This window comes from Scatophagus argus, chromosome 4 (assembly GCF_020382885.2).
Source record: "Scatophagus argus isolate fScaArg1 chromosome 4, fScaArg1.pri, whole genome shotgun sequence".
Lineage (NCBI taxonomy): Eukaryota > Metazoa > Chordata > Actinopteri > Scatophagidae > Scatophagus > Scatophagus argus.
The window spans coordinates 7,103,685-7,119,923 of NC_058496.1; the positions used below are offsets into that span (position 1 = coordinate 7,103,685).

The window sequence follows — 16,239 nt, forward strand, 5'->3', positions numbered from 1 at the left end:
TAGCTGCAATGTTGGCTCCAAATCATCTAAAAATGTATTTATTCTCTCTCCTCTATTGTGTGGACTTAATGTTTTTTGTTTTACTCTCGTAAGCAGCAGTGCAGGTAAAAAAAAAAGGAGGCTCCTGAACTACATTATAATCATTCAACAACCATGGAGATCAAAAGAAATCAATTATATTTCCATCAATGTTTTCTGTTGTTGTTTTTGTTCACTTGCTGTATTTTTCCTTACTGCTTACACTTACTCTAATGTAATATACCATACATTATTATCCACCTGGAAATGCTTTCAAATTTGGATGCACAAATTAGTTGAATCAGTTTCGCTTCCATTACAAACAAAAGAAACCTCAGACTGAAATCAGTCCAACGTATTTTTTTCCAACTTCTGCAAAACACATCATGCCTTTACAACTGATTTTAATGGCTTGCAGCTACTGTAGATTTTGGAGCCTGACACCTATAGCTACATGGTTCTCCAGAGGACATGTCATTTCGCAGTTATTACATTGCTGTTTTTCCAGGCATTCGTACCTTTTCCCCTCGTCTCTGACACCTTTCCCCATTTCTGGGGAAGCAGAGAGAGAAGGAAATGGAGAAGAGGAGTGTGTGAGAAACACATGCAGACCGGCAGGGAACAGCTGCTGGCTTCTATGTGATCCGCTGGACTGCTCAGCTGGAACCTGAAGGAAAGTTTTTTGAGAGGTGACAGCCCGACTTTACTGGAACGACTCTTCTCTGCCTTCCTGCAGTGGATAACCCTGTGTTGGGATCAAAAATTGTAGCTGAACTTGGGAAGGATTTGTTTATCTTACAGCGGAAAGTAAGGACTGTTGTGGTACCTCAACATAGTTCTCTAACACTATCTAATATGAGTTATGTGAGAAACATACACACACAAACAAATAAGATATTTAGTTTAGCACAAAATGGAGAACAGATCCAAATGTGCTATTTATTTCCCTTTACTACACTTATTAAGCAGCCGGCCAAGAGAAGCCTCAGCAGGAGTCTCTCTCTCTCTCATGTGACCTATGACTTCAACAATATCTGATGTCAACTATGCATCATATCCTTTCAGCTTCATTGCTCTCACTCTTTCCACGTCTGGGGCCAAAACCAAATAAAGAGCGCTCGATATCCTCCCCACATCCAGAATAACTGATCACACAATCAGAGAAGTAAGCAAGATTGAAAATGTTCTGTTAGTATTTCTGAAAAAGCAATAGTGTGCCTTGCTGAATCAGCTTAGTGTGGTGGTCGTTAACAATGATACAGAAGCAATCACTAAAAAGGATCCAAGTTAAAATTTAGTGAAATAAAGGTCACCACAACTGCATCAGTGAAATGTTTATTTTCCTGACATAAATCAGTCATTCAACTTCACAGGTTCTACAACTGGGACCCACACCAGTTTGAGAACCGCCGGATGCAGCTTTAATCGAGGCTCATTTTGACTGTTTATAGGCACATTCCGTTAAGTTATTTTAAGTCATATGTTGATTTGGTTTGAAAAAAGACAGTGGCCGTGGATTGTTTAACATGTTTGTATTTCAATAATATGAAGACGGCTGTAACCAACAGAGAATGAACAACGGCAAAAGAAATAAAGGTATTTTATGACAAAGTAGCAAAATTATGAACATGTTAAAACGTTAATTACTGTCATGAGGATCATGAAGGCACACTGCACACATATGGTCCTCGCAAGCCTGTTTATAGTCCATCAACACACACACACACACACACACATACACACACACACCCAATGAATGCTTCTGTTTCAGAATGTGTGCTTTAAAGGGAATGTAACCATGTCATGTATTTCTTTTTCTTGGAAGTTACAAGAACCCAAGTATCAACACAGTTCAGTCATATGTGAGCAAAAACTTATTGCACAGTCTAATTTCAATTTCAGAAATTCAGATGGTACAAATAACCCATAAAAGGCAGCTAATGAGACGTTCCCAAAGCAGACAGACACTTCAGTTTCATCAAGGTGACTGTTAAATAGGCATAGCAAATAAAAACACAACAAAACAAACAAACAAAAATGAAATAAATGGATGTGGAAAAACAAGGCAACAACAGACACAGTTGATGTGAATGACACAGTGGTTTGTGACAGTTAATGCAGTGCATAAGGCCCTTAACCTGGCGTACCTAGCGAAGATTATGAACAAGCCGACTGGCTCTTTTAGAGGGAACCACGAGTAAATTGCATTGATTTTAATCATGACTCTATTTACAACTATACAAGCAATGCTGTACATTACACTGATTAAAATGATATTAGAATTTACACAACTTTTTTACAGTGGATACGGGTAAGGACGTGTGCTTCGAAAGTTGTTAAACAATCTGAGACTGTCTGGAATAAAACACAGATTTAGAAACTGGAGTAACATAAGATAACTAAACAAAACTTGCCATAATGTGCTGAGGCCAAACACCATTTTACTTTAGTAACCAAGTTATCCTTTAACTTATCCTCCTTCAGAATACTTATGAGGCACATGAGGACATGTTTCTTACTGTAGTGTGATGAAAAGCAAGAAAATTCAAACAGAGATACAGAAATTCCTCACAGAAGACAAAAGGAAGTAGAGATTTGAAGGAAAATGGACAAGTGGCCCACTCAGGGGACATACAGTGTCACCTTTCATTTCATTTTGGCTTTCCTGTGTCTTTCTCGTTAAGCACCACTTCATAGCTTTCCATACTTAACCACATACATGCGCTCAACCTTTTTAAAAAACCTCACACATGCACTTTTCCATCGCTGTCAAGCATATTTGAATTCTAGCATCATTATCTTGCTATAAAAGTCTTTTTTTTAATATAATAATATAGTCATATTTCCATTCAAGTTACAGTTCAGCTGGATGACAGTTTCTTGATTTCAAGATGTTGAGTCAAAGTCAGAACTGCACCTTTCATCCAGAGGCTGTTCCTCCTCCATTCATAAAGATGGATGAGGGTTGACGGATGAGCGGTTAGGCAGGGGTGGAGCTCTTCTCACTGGCCAGACTGTGTTTGGGGTCTGGTTTGTGGGGTTTGTGCTGAGGGCTGCTGCGGAGGTTGTCGTCCATCTACAGTACAGGATGCGCAGTTTAGTCAGAGCACACTCATATTAGCGGAAAGTAATGTGACAATGGCTCACTGAGAGACACCGGATACACCTTTAGCGCTAATCTCAGACTGCACTTGCCAAATGTAACCTTGAGCCCATGCAAAGAAGATAAAAGCAAAGCAGAAGCACCTTCTCTATCAGGTTGGACTCTTTATTTACAAGCTGCGTTAGTTTCTTGAGGTTGGCATCCATTGTTTCCTGAACAGGTGGAGGAGGACCTGCAGAGAAGATGCAAGGGGACAACCCAGAGAAGAAGAAGGAGGAAATAGTAGAGAGTTAGAAACACAGCAAGAATGTTAAAAATAAAGCAGATACAAAGAGCAACAACGCAGTGAAACACAGAGGTGAGAAGAAGCAAAATGCTCATGATGTTATGCCGTTTTGCTTGCTTGCAAATATAAAACTTCCCACACATCTTCACTAAACTAAAGCCCAAATCTTACAAGGGTGGTCCGAGCTGAAGTAGACTGCGAGGATGTTGTCACAGAAGCATGTGATGTTGTCCAGCTGTCTGAGGTGGCTCTGCAGAGAGCTGCTGGGGAGACTGGCTTTGTAAAGTGGAGCCACAAAACCGAACACAAAGGCGTCCAGACTGGTCGGCCTGCAAACACAAACACATGAAGACAAAAAATAATTTAGGCACACACAAAAACAAGCGACAGAGGCCTATGAAGCATCTAAAGTAGAACACTGCGAAGCACTGGCTAAGTCTGATTTCTCACAGAACGATTAAGTGGACAATATCACGTATGATTTTTCATACTTTAAGAGAAATCCCAATTCATATAGCAAACTCCAGTTGTGTATTCCCAGGAGTCATGCTTTTTTTCTTTCCCATAACAGAAAGCTGCAATCAACTGAACAGTTAAGGACCACAACTCAAGTTAATTACACAGATAATTATACAATAATTCCATCTTAATTTTTCAAGCTTGTTCATCTATTGTTTCCCAATAGCTTTGCACCGACATGTATTTACGGTACATAAAATGAACATTTAAGTCAGTAAAAATTACAACGCTCACGAGTTGCCAAAGAAGTAGTTTGCTGATCCCAGTCTGTAGGAGAGAAGATTCAGGCACTCTTTAGCATCACTGTAGATCTGAGGTAGACAGTCAGAGAGATAAGAAGTTGTGAAAAAGAGAACTCTGCAGTCACAGCTACATCACGTCAGTCAGAACAATATTTACCTTTCCCTCCACCTCAGTGATTCTGTGTAGCGGTGCCTCCCCTTTGGTCAGAAGGATGCGGGAAAGGGCAGTGTTGGCATGGCGACTGGGGACCAGAAAGTTAAGAGGGAACGGCGACCGTGAAGCAAACCACGGCCGTGTCACATTGGCGTAGTTTTCTGCATCCACCCAGAAAGTGTGCAACTGTGGGACGCAGATTATAACTCTCAATAGTAACCATACTCACAGATTAGTATTAACAGGGGAACGGGCAGAAGAGATATGAAGTTACCAGAGCTGGTCGTAGTTTCTCTTCAAGTAGAGCGATGTACGCCATGGTGTCTGCTCCTTGTCTGGCTGATAGCTCATAGTCTGCATTAAACCTCTGGAAAATAATATTCACAAATATTACATTAAATCTACTGATTATGCCAAACAACCGTAGGGACATAATGACAAGGTGATGGACCATCAGCACCATTGACATCCACTCTTACATGTTTCCTCAGAAAGCTGAGAATTTGTGTAGGTTCTTGAACTGCAGAGTCTTCACAAAGTAACTCTGGGACTGTCGCTGCAAGTTGAACAACAGGGAGAAGATATTACAGTTCAAGAAAAAGGTCATCACCTTATTTAGAGTGGGATTGTGTGTGCATTGACTTGTTATTAACATAAAAAAAAACAATGCCTCAAAAAGTGTTTTGCAGTATTTTCAGGCTCATTTTTGGGTCAACTAAATTTTCAGCTCCCAATGAATGACATACACGTAACTCTCTGAACCTGAACTTCATATATTTAGCAAAACATTCCTATATAAGCCACATAATTCTCAGTTGACCACATAGCAATCACCAGTGTCTGGACCACGATGTTTTGAACTGATGACTTATATGAAGCAGCTGCCCACCTGTTAGGGTTTTCCATGTCCAGTCTATTGGAGAAACTGTGATTTTTGCCCCAGAAAACTTGGCGTATGCCTGAAAGAAAATCCACACTTTAATCAGGAAAGTCTGTGTATTTACGATTTAAAAGCCACTCCATCACGCAAAATTCAGAGGAACACTTCCCGATCTGTGTACAGCCCTAATGCAGGGCTGTAATGCTATAGTCAAGGCCAAGTACAGTATGGTATCAATCTTGCAATGAAGCTAGATGACTGCTGTAATCAGAGTACCTTCATCTTGAATTTCCCTCGGGATCAATAAAGTATCTATCTATCTATCTCTCTATCAGGAAGTTGGCTGACTTTAAAACACAGATCAGGCTTAAAGGACCACTATAATCACAATCATCTTGGTCAGAAAATTAGTCAAAGTCTCACCTTGTGGCAAGAGTGGTAACTGCATGGTTTCATAGAGAGACAACACGATCAACAGCCAGCAAACAACGCAATGCTCATTTTCTGACAAGGTTATTATCACGTCGGCCACCGTCGCCACCTGCCTCGCGAGAGACCGAGGAATACACACAAATAAATTAAGGTCGGAGACCGAATGAACTGACCTTGAAGGACCGCATTTTTACTAACCATGACAGTGACTTCTGACAGTCAGCCACATTAAGTCCCAGTTGTCATGCTGCAGCTGACCAAATATGAAATTCAGCTGCACATGCTGCTTTCTATCCTGCACATCGAGCTGAACATGAGCGGCTAACGAGCAAACTGCAGTAGGCAGGTTAAGTTAGCATGGAAGCTAACCAGAGAAACACAGAGCAGAGAAAACCGAGAAGAACCGTCTCGTCTTCCAAAGCAAGCCTGGATAGTGTAGCCATGTACGTACGTTATCATTGTTATGATTATTATTTTACAAGCAGACGCTAACGTTACCAGAACTATCAGAGACTCGGTGTGGACAGAAGGCAAACCCCAGTCTCCTCCCCAGCATCTCAGCTCCATGGCAGCCGCCATGTTTTGAGTCATGGAAAACGGCCGGTGACGTCACGGGGTACCTGTCATATCAGACGCCGCACGAGTGAGGAAAGAACGTCTGTCACGTGGAACATGTTCAGGTGTCCTCTGCCAAGTGCTTTGAATATGACAATGGAGCTATAATTATTTTAATAACAATTGCAAAAATTGATCAGTTCATCATTCGGATCAATGGGATGATGCTTTACGTCACTTTAAGGGTTATAAAATTGGTAAGCAATGCTGACGTGATCCCGACAAAGAAAAAATATAGTAAAAAACAGTAAACAATGAGGGCCTCGTTGTCTGCCGAGATGTGATTTGATGGGAAACTCCAGAACGGATTCTCAATGGACCTCGTCGTGAGACTGCTGTTCCAGCTGCTGTTCAGAGGTCAAGAATGAGCTCACAATTCAAATGTGTTAATTGTTTTTATTTATTTATTTAGCTTGTTTCCTATCTGCATCCTTGGTCAGTACTACAAATATGCGTATCTATTGTTAAAAGAAGCATACTTACATACTTAAACTCTACAATTTCATTTGCATTAACCAAGTTGTGCGGTTTTTTATCGTGGTGATGTGCAGTCAGTGTAGTTTAAAGGCTACATGAGAACAAAAATGATCAAATACTCATATTGCCGAGTTTCTCATTTTGTCTTTATTGGCTGGTTTGAAACATTTTTAAACAAACAGTAAAGGGGCCTGTCTTGACAGGAACAGAGATAAACTGTATGCTTCCATGTAAACTGAGAATGACTTACTATAGCAAGAACTGAGTAAGTGATTTTCATTCCATTTCAAGCTGTAATTTCCATTTTATTTGTTTTCAGCAGCAGTAGCATGATGTCTGTCCCGGGGCTGATAGTCAGACTATTGAAGGGTGCCAGGTGTTTGGTCAGAGACCAGACAGCCAGACACAGACGGATGCACGGTGATAATGCACCGAGGGATGGTAAATGTCTCTCGTTGGCTTGCACCAGCAGCTGAGATGTTGAAATCTACTTGAGGTTAGTAGAGAAAGCTTTGAGATGAGTACCAGACGTGTATCGTGAAATGTTTCCAGGGTCCCAAGTCAGGCCTCTTTGTCCTTCCTTTCCCACATTCTCAAACAAATGAAATTAAGAAAAGGTTTGCAGAGGCATCGAGAACACGTTGAATTGAATTGAAAACAGCTGGCATACAGTTATACAGTTTAACTGGCTAACTGAAGATGAGCTAGGAAATCAACGTCGATGAAACAGATTCATGATGTTTGTGATAAACAGTGACCAGCTGGAATCAGGTTTTCCTCCTCCTAAGACCCCAGACATTTTTTTTTGAGTTGACTGACTTTATCCAGGTGGATTTAGAGTAATTTTTATGGTTTTATATTACAAATCCTCAAGACGCAAAGGCTCAAGTATCAATCAAAATTGGGTCATAAATACATAAATACATTTTTTAGAATAAAAATACTATGCGTAATGCCTTATTTTTTTTATTTTCTAGCATGTACTTGTATGAGTACTTCTAAAGATATGCAATGTACTGACAAACTTACCACTTTCTAACAAACTAAAGTAGCCAGGGGACACTCCCTCAAACTGAAAATAGTCCCTACTCTGTGCCACTTTCGCAACCCGAGAGACAGAGACCCTCCCCTTTGCTTTAAAAGGTGTGGCTGTGGCAACAAGACCATCTCACCTCTGCTAAGATTTTGCTTCAACATCTGGATTTGTCCATCATTCTTTTGGACCATTAAATTAGGTGATTAACCTGTGATACTCCTCATTGATCCACAAGAGGAAACTTGGTTCTTTTTTGAGGAGCACAGCTGGTCCTGAGGTGTGTCCCATCCTGTAGCACCGATGAAGGGTGTGTGGGCCGGAGCAGCAGCTCTGTCTCTGGTGCTGCAACAGCTGGTGCTCACTGTCACAGCTCAAGGCATTGGTAAGTACTCTCCACATCAGCACATGTTAATACATGCTCTTTACAAGTAGGTCTTCCTCAAAGGCTGTCTTTTTCATTTATGAATTTCTAACAATGCATTTTGACTGGTCCTACAACTTCTAATCTGCAGCGAGCCCCAAAACAACAAAGGTGTTTGGTTGGCCTGAAGCTGGCTTTTTTTTTTGGTAGCTTGTTGATGTCTTGAATGTGGTAACAGCCTGATCTAAACAAGGCCAGTCTTAGATGGTGAAACCACACCAACAGCCATCTGAAAAAGTGCATGCGCAAAACGTTGTTTTGACTGGAATCTACACGCAAATGTTTCCATACAATTTCCTGTTACTTTGTAGTATTCTCGACTTCAGCCAATGGGCTGTGTGTAAGCGTTATTGTGTACATGTGTGAATGTGTCTGTGCATGTGGGTGTGAGGCAGTGGGTTCGTTCCACTGGAGAGAGTTTACTGCTACTCTCTTCTGCAGCTCCAGTCTGGCACTCTATAAATCACAGCAGGATGCGAACATGAATGTGCACTTACACACACACACATGCACATACAGATGCACTGTCACACACAATAAAGCACCGTGGCACACTGACTCAGCAGCAGCAATCCACAGTACAGTGTGTGCCACAGCCATCAAGACAAAAACTGCAGCAATACTGACCATAAACAAAGTCCAGATGAAGTGCTTTCACTTGGTGTGCTGCTGATCTCCAAATCTCCCTGCACACTGTTGACTGACCACTGTTCTGTATGTTTTCCTATTTGCCCGTGTGAATCCATGCCTTTTCTCTGGACTTTTTGTCAGAATTATGCTACAGCAACATAAAGCACCTTTTTACCGGTCCTCTCCTGTGTTAGTCTATGACCTACTGGCCTCACCAGACTGCCTGCCAGACTTGCTCCAAGGAAGCCTGAAGAACAAAGGGCGAGATGAGGCTTTCCTCCTCTCTTCATTCAGGATCCAAAACAAAGCCCCCACCTCTCTCTTCAGTGTCATCAACCCCACAGACAACAGCAAGTACCTGGAGCTCACCGTGCAGGCCAAACTGAGCAAGAGTGAGTTCAAGTACTCACACATAGTAACAGAGACAACAACCTAATCAGTCTGCTTTATCACTTATCTGTTTTAACTGCTGCCTCTCTGTCTTTCATTCTCTTCACCTCTAGTGACCCTTCGTTACCAGAAGACTGATGGCAGATTTGGCACGACCAGTTTCAACCATCCCTCCCTGGCAGATGGTCAAGATCACCATGTCATACTACATGCCAGAGGCTTACAGCACGGTCCACCTCGCCTCAACATCTATATAGACTGCAGACTGACACACACTTTGGATGATCTGCCAGCTGCATTTGGGTCTCTCCCTCAGGGTCCCAACAAGGTGGCACTTAGGACCCTGCAGTCGGGTCGACAGGTGAAAATGATGTTTAGGGTTGAGAGTAAATTATACATTTTGACACAAATATAATATGACTACTGCAGTGCAACAACTTACATTGTGAACAATACATAACAAGACAGTCTGTGAGTGCTGGAAATTTGATCAAATTTTCTTCTGTTCCTCTTTCAGGATAAACTGACAGACTTGAAGCTGGTGATAGAGGACACCATAGACAATGTGGCCACTCTGCAGGCCTGTAGCATGGGTCAGGGTGAATCCCTGCAGCTGCTGGGTGAGAACCTGATCTGCACATGCAGTCATTTTAAATCAAATCTGGCGGATGTGTGGTGTATCTGATGTTCTATTTCCAATTTGTGAAATTCCTCCCAGGTATCCAGGGAGGAAGGACGGTACACGACCAGGCCACCATGCTGGAGCTGAGGAGCATGTTATCTGAGATGAAGGAGCTGCTCCTCCAGCAGGTAACAGCAGCTGGTCTTTGATCTGGTCTTGTGTGTCCCACAGGGGTAGCTCCTGATGGAAGACTGAAATTGTTCAAAATGATTTGGAACATCAATAAAAGCACCACAGCACAGCATTTCAACATAGAGCTATAATAAACTGTCCAATAATTTGATGATGTTGTTTTACTCCCTTTATGATTCTTTTTTTGATGCTAGGATTTAATATTGATGGATAAAATTGAAGAAAAGAGTTTATAGAGCTCTGGTTTGCAGAAAATGTCCCTGGCTGTTTCGAAGAGTTACCTGCTTTCGAAAGTGGAGGAATGTGGGCTGATTCACAACTGTTTGGAATTTCCTTTTTCTTCGGGATGAGAAGAAAATAAATTTGGCAATTTGTTGTGAAAAGTGAGAATCCAGATTGTGAGGAACTGAGCTTTTTTTTTTTTTTTTATTTTGGAGTGCTCTTGTTTCAAATGAAAAGAGGATGGTTTCAGATGATCATTTAAAGCGGAAGATTTGTTGGAAGATAAGGCATCAAACAGGGAGCCTGAGGCAATGAAATGCTCGTTATATAGTTCAGTCTTGTTAGACAGACTGAGAGAATCCTTCATGTGAGGAAACAGATCTCTGCAGACACACATTTTATTGCTTTTCAAAGCTTCTCGATCTTATTCAGATTTTCTCTAGTTAAAATACCCCTGTTTGCTATGTAAAGTGATACCACAGCTACCCAAGCTGCACAGTTTAGTCTGACTAACAGTTGTACACTCTGTTTTTTTTCTGGTTAAGATTAAGGAGACGACTTTTCTGAGGAACACCATCACAGAATGTCTGCCCTGTGGTAAGCAGTGCAAAAGCTGTGATCTATGAAACTATGATTTTCCTTTACACTGTGTTTAAACACTACTGACACAGTGACATTTCGACATGGAGCCTCTCATATTTGTTTATGTGTCCCCACAGGTCTTGGAGGCAGTCCAACCAACTCACGTCCTGCTCCAAGTCCTGGGAATGTTCTCCTGCAGCCTCATCCTCTGACTCAGTGCCCACCCGGGACCTGTTTCAGACAGAACATGTGCATACCTGCACAGTCGGGGGGTTTTCATTGTGCCCCCTGTCCTGATGGATTTACAGGAGATGGGATCCACTGTGATGACGTAGATGAAGTAGGGATTCTATATTCCGTAGTGTGCTTCTGTCTCTGCAGCCAGCAGATGAAAGTAACATTTGTTCGCATTTGTTCTTCTATTTTTTGTGTTTTAGTGCCAGTTCAATCCGTGTTTCCCTGGTGTCCCGTGTGTGAACACCGCTCCTGGTTTTCGCTGCGGGCAATGCCCTCTGGGATACACCGGACCAGAGATAACTGGAGTGGGAGTATCTTATGCTAAGTCACACAAACAGGTACCACAACAAAAACAATAACTTGGATATAAGACATGAAATCTGTTTGACTCATCTGTTGCCTGTTTACAGGAAATGAATCCTTTTTTTTATGCACTGAGTTTCCTCTGTTCTTCCCAGGTGTGTGAGGATATAGATGAGTGTCTGGGCCCACCTGAGAATGGAGGTTGCACTGCCAACTCGCACTGCTACAACACTATAGTAAGACCACTGGGGCTGCCGTATGGTTATCATCACACTCTCTGGTAGCAGGATGCACTGACCTGTTTGTGACCCTGTACCATCTTCACCAGGGCTCCTTCCGCTGTGGAGAGTGTAAAACTGGCTTCACAGGTGACCAGGTGAGAGGCTGCCATGGTACCAGGCTTTGCCCCAACGGCCAACCTAACCCCTGTGACATCAATGCCGAGTGTGTCGTGGAGAGAGACGGCAGCATCAGCTGTGTGGTAAGAATGTGACGTCATTCAGCTTGATGAACACTTGTGATCATAAGTGCGTCTCACTCACTCACCCTCATTTGGAAATTTGCAAAAACATGTCACGCTATGCCTTTTCTTTCTTGCATATGTGTTAGTGTGGTGTTGGTTGGGCAGGTAATGGCTACATGTGTGGAAAGGACACAGATATCGACGCCTATCCTGACAGCAAGCTCAAGTGCATAGACAACAACTGTAACCAGGTATTCATGTGTACACCCACTACCCTCTCTTGCGTTTAATTCACGCTAGCATTAAATATTAATTGTGGGTGTGTTTTGCTGTGTGGTTTTCAGGATAACTGTGTGTTCGTGCCGAACTCTGGTCAAGAGGATGCGGACAGGGACGGGATGGGTGATGCCTGTGATGATGATGCAGACAGTGATGGCATTATTAACATTGATGTAGGTACCTTGTAGTTCCACAGGCCCAGCACACAATGCGCGCTCACAGATTTTTTGGTGGGCTCTAACTTTCTGTTAAGAGTAATTTATCTATCACTGAGCCCATCCACTATACAGAAAACCTCACTTGTCTGCCCCAGGACAATTGCTGGCTTGTTCCTAATGTGGACCAAAGGAACAGTGATCAGGATCTCCATGGTGACGCCTGTGACAACTGCAGAACAGTCGATAATCCCTCACAGAGGGATACCGATCAGGATGGGCTGGGAGACGAATGCGATGATGATATGGACGGGGACGGTAAGGGTGTTTGTTATTATTTAAAGGTCAATTTATTGTTATAGTCACATAGTTTTGTGATTCCTACGCATGACTGGGTGTAATTTGAAGGACAGAGCACAATTTTTGTAAATGGTCATTGTGGCTAGAAAGGTCAAATGGTCATTACTGTGAGAGGTGTAATGACTGAACCATTACTGCTTTTATCGCGTCAATTAGAGGTAGTAAAGTAAGGAACATAGTGTGAAACTTGATGGCTGATAATTGTATTAAAATACCAACGTGTCTTTGAGGATTATCCAAACCAGACTATTTTGGACCAGACTGTTGAGACAAGAATACAACCTTTACAATCCTGTTAGGTGGAAAGTGGCACAACTGGCAGCACTTTATCTATTCATAACATACTCCTGGTCTTTTTTTTACCTCTGTTTCCAATTCACATCCTTCACCAATTAGATCATTGGCTTTCAGGGAAATAACTAAAAACAAACCTTTAAAACCCCATTAGAAAAGTAGTGTTAAATGTTAAATGTTCCAACTGGAGCCATAAGTTCTGTTTCACAAACTGTTCTCACATACTTCACTTGATTACCCTTGTTGCAATGGCTCATATGTTCCATTGGAAACACAGTTTTAACTTCTTGCCTTTGTGTTCTCCCCGCATGTTTACTGTGATGTGCTTACGCACGTTGCATGCTTAGACTCCGTTTAGTGACCCATGTCCATTGGTTTTGGCAGATTACCAACCTCTTGGTTATGTCTTTAACTCCAAGGCTGGATTGCTAAGGGCTTGGTCATGTCTGTCTCTTCTCTAAAAGCATTTTTCCATGGTAAACGTCTGCCAGGCATTGAAGGCCGCTGGAAACTATTTCCCCTCCGTCTTTAACAAACACTGCCATCTGGTGATGCATTTGAACGGCTATGCCGGTGGGCTGCGATCTGTCAATGCTTTTTTTTTTTTTTAAATTTCTTGTCTGTGCTTTTACGCATGACACAGAAGTTAAAGTGCTGAGCTGTCTATCCTGTTCTCAGGCTTGAAAAATATTCTTGACAACTGCCAGCGAGTCCCCAACCCAGATCAAAAAGACAGAGACAACGATGGGGTGGGAGATGCCTGTGACAGCTGTCCTGATACGGTCAACCCTAACCAGGTAACACACCAAACAAACAACAACCTGAACATGATACATCTGCTGCCATAACGCCAACCCGACAGTTTGTTTTCCCTGCCTGCAGTCGGACTCAGATGATGACCTTGTAGGAGACACCTGTGACGACAACATAGACAGGTACTGTCACGATCTGTGGTATAAATGTACAAAAAAGGATTTACAATGTTTTGCCATTTTGCTTTACCTGCCCTGCCTCCTCTTTGTCAGTGACGGTGACGGCCACCAGAACACAAAGGACAACTGTCCTACAGTCATCAACTCCTCTCAGCTGGACACTGACAAAGATGGAATGGTTTTAAACTAATCTACTTCTTCATGCTTTGCCTAAATAATTCAGCGCATCATAATTTGACAAAGAAACGGCTCCTCGTTTACACTCATCCGAATGTGCTGTTTTATCTCAATAGGGAGATGAATGCGATGATGATGATGATAACGATGGCATTCTGGATGATGATGACAACTGTAGACTAGTTGCCAACGCAGATCAAAAGGACTCGGACAGTTAGTATTGTTTCGTGTTTGTTCCCTGGGGTGCACAAGTATGTGTTTCTGCCGTGTGGTTCCTAAGTGGTGTCCTTGTATTTCAGACAACAAAGTTGGAGATGCATGTGAGGGAGACTTTGACAAAGACAGCATCATAGACAGGATTGACCACTGCCCAGAGAACGCTGAGATCACCCTGACTGACTTCAGAGCCTATCAGACCGTAGTGCTGGACCCAGAGGGGGACTCTCAGATTGACCCCAACTGGGTTGTCCTCAATCAGGTACACAGTAGCCAAAGTTTAACTCCCATCATCTTAGCTCTTACAGTTTCAATCAGTCTTTGTGTATAAATCAAACCTAAAGTAAAATTCAACTTTAAACAAGATAAAACTGTGATTGTTTTGTTGATCTTCAGCAACAAATCCTGTAAAAGTACAAACAAAGTGAGGATCTTTTGTCCCCACAGGGCATGGAGATAGTTCAGACCATGAATTCTGACCCTGGCCTTGCTGTAGGTGAGCAGACAACACCTTCACACTGTCTTACCGTCTTGTTTGTTTTAACAACAGAACATTTTCTGACTTCTTCGCTTCATGTTGTGTATTTCTTCTCCACTGTCGACATCTGCAGGCTACACAGCGTTCAGTGGGGTTGACTTCGAGGGAACGTTCCACGTGAACACGGTGACCGATGATGACTATGCTGGCTTCATCTTCGGCTACCAGGACTCCTCCTCCTTCTACGTGGTGATGTGGAAACAGACAGAACAAACATACTGGCAGGCTGCGCCCTTCAGAGCTGTTGCCGAGCCGGGAATACAACTCAAGGTAAATGGCTGTATTTTATCCAAAACCCATCACTCACCCGGCAGTGTCAGCGAGATGCCGTGCGAGGTGCCTACCTGATCATCAGGAGCATTTAGATTTGCATGTGTGCCCACTTTCATCATCTGTCGTCACTCCCGGTTTGCCTTCTGCTACGTTGCTTTTTGTCACTAGGTCGTGAAGTCCAAGACCGGTCCTGGTGAGTATCTGAGGAACTCCCTTTGGCACACTGGAGACACCGCCGAGCAGGTCCGTCTCCTGTGGAAGGACCCCAGGAACGTCGGCTGGAAGGACAAGGTCTCCTACCGCTGGTTCCTCCAGCACAGACCACAGATTGGATACATCAGGTACAAACAGACACACACCAACTCATGGAGACTTTCACACTCACACCGTGTGAACTGACTAGTTTCACGTCACTTGTGAACCAGGGCTCGCTTCTTTGAGGGTTCTAACCTGGTGGCGGACACGGGGGTGATAATTGACACCAGCATGAGAGGCGGTAGGCTGGGCGTGTTCTGCTTCTCTCAGGAAAATATAATCTGGTCCAATCTGAAGTACCGCTGCAACGGTGAGTGTCTGTAAGTTAAATGCAGTCCAGTCAGCTACATGATTGTAAGTATGCTGATAAGTTGCTTTTTCTTTCTCATCCTCGCAGACACCATCCCTGCTGACTACCAGGATCTCAGTGACCAGAACACACAGTGAAGCGATCCATCAGGGAAACGACTTGTAGCCGTGTTGAATACATGAATAAAAGGAGCAGAGCTTCACTGCTGAGAACAAAGAGGTAGAGAACGCGAGTTAGAGTTGGAAAAATGTATGTGAGAGGTAACATGATGGACAGTTTTGGTGATGAGTGAGAGGATCTTAGGGAAGCATAACATTGGGCATTATATACTTTAATTCAGTTTAACTGAAGCCAGTACATTTATGAATGCAATACTGTTTTAACAATAAAATCCTAAGCATTTTACAAAATCAAAGCTATCTCATTTTTTTAACATGAGGTTATTGTATGTCATTTGTCCTTATGGAGGAAAACTTAATCTGCAAATAAAGACAGCACATGTCATTCAATGGAAGTTTTATTAAAGAGTTTGAACAATGTGAACTTCAGTGACACCCACGTCTCTGCATTTCAAACATACTACTTGTTCAAAAAATGTTCATATGTTATGGTAGTACACAGCCTTC

The 16,239-nt window shown here is 42.6% G+C and overlaps 2 protein-coding genes across 5 annotated transcripts; one reads left to right on the forward strand and one right to left on the reverse strand.

The window, feature by feature from the left end:
- Positions 1-1,535: 1,535 nt before the first annotated feature.
- Positions 1,536-6,287, reverse strand: mtx3 (metaxin 3). Of its 3 annotated transcripts, none has more exons than XM_046387239.1 (9): positions 6,133-6,287; positions 5,212-5,281; positions 4,802-4,878; positions 4,597-4,689; positions 4,326-4,508; positions 4,161-4,237; positions 3,579-3,736; positions 3,265-3,353; positions 1,536-3,094 (listed from the first exon to the last, which is right to left on the reverse strand). In XM_046387239.1, exons 1-9 carry the CDS (start codon positions 6,223-6,225, stop codon positions 2,999-3,001), a joined length of 936 nt encoding a protein of 311 aa, XP_046243195.1. In that variant the 5' UTR covers positions 6,226-6,287; the 3' UTR covers positions 1,536-2,998. The 3 variants fall into 3 exon arrangements, with proteins under 3 accessions (XP_046243195.1, XP_046243197.1, XP_046243198.1); XM_046387241.1 differs by lacking the exon at positions 6,133-6,287 and adding an exon at positions 5,833-6,057; XM_046387242.1 differs by lacking the exon at positions 3,265-3,353.
- A 39-nt stretch (positions 6,288-6,326) lies between these two features.
- Positions 6,327-16,028, forward strand: thbs4a (thrombospondin 4a). Of its 2 annotated transcripts, none has more exons than XM_046387235.1 (25): positions 6,327-6,606; positions 7,049-7,222; positions 7,962-8,144; positions 9,008-9,205; positions 9,317-9,564; positions 9,721-9,823; positions 9,922-10,013; positions 10,785-10,836; positions 10,959-11,161; positions 11,259-11,396; positions 11,517-11,597; positions 11,690-11,842; positions 11,971-12,075; positions 12,169-12,276; positions 12,417-12,576; positions 13,591-13,709; positions 13,795-13,847; positions 13,938-14,022; positions 14,138-14,234; positions 14,321-14,499; positions 14,685-14,733; positions 14,849-15,045; positions 15,217-15,389; positions 15,474-15,613; positions 15,701-16,028. In XM_046387235.1, exons 3-25 carry the CDS (start codon positions 8,063-8,065, stop codon positions 15,748-15,750), a joined length of 2,865 nt encoding a protein of 954 aa, XP_046243191.1. In that variant the 5' UTR covers positions 6,327-6,606; positions 7,049-7,222; positions 7,962-8,062; the 3' UTR covers positions 15,751-16,028. The 2 variants fall into 2 exon arrangements, with proteins under 2 accessions (XP_046243191.1, XP_046243192.1); XM_046387236.1 differs by having other exon boundaries at positions 8,058-8,144.
- Positions 16,029-16,239: the final 211 nt, after the last annotated feature.

Excerpts from the sequence above, each read along its gene's own strand:
- mtx3 (XM_046387239.1), bottom strand. The coding sequence starts at position 6,225 with ATGACTCAAAACATGGCGGCTGCCATGGAGCTGAGATGCTGGGGAGGA. Across the intron at positions 3,737-4,160 it reads AACTACTTCTTTGGCAACTC|GCCGACCAGTCTGGACGCCT; the intron begins GTGAGCGTTGTA and ends TTGTGTTTGCAG. Across the intron at positions 3,095-3,264 it reads AGTCCAACCTGATAGAGAAG|ATGGACGACAACCTCCGCAG; the intron begins GTGCTTCTGCTT and ends CCTGTACTGTAG.
- thbs4a (XM_046387235.1), top strand. The coding sequence starts at position 8,063 with ATGAAGGGTGTGTGGGCCGGAGCAGCAGCTCTGTCTCTGGTGCTGCAA. Across the intron at positions 11,843-11,970 it reads ACGGCAGCATCAGCTGTGTG|TGTGGTGTTGGTTGGGCAGG; the intron begins GTAAGAATGTGA and ends CATATGTGTTAG. Across the intron at positions 13,710-13,794 it reads ATACGGTCAACCCTAACCAG|TCGGACTCAGATGATGACCT; the intron begins GTAACACACCAA and ends CCCTGCCTGCAG.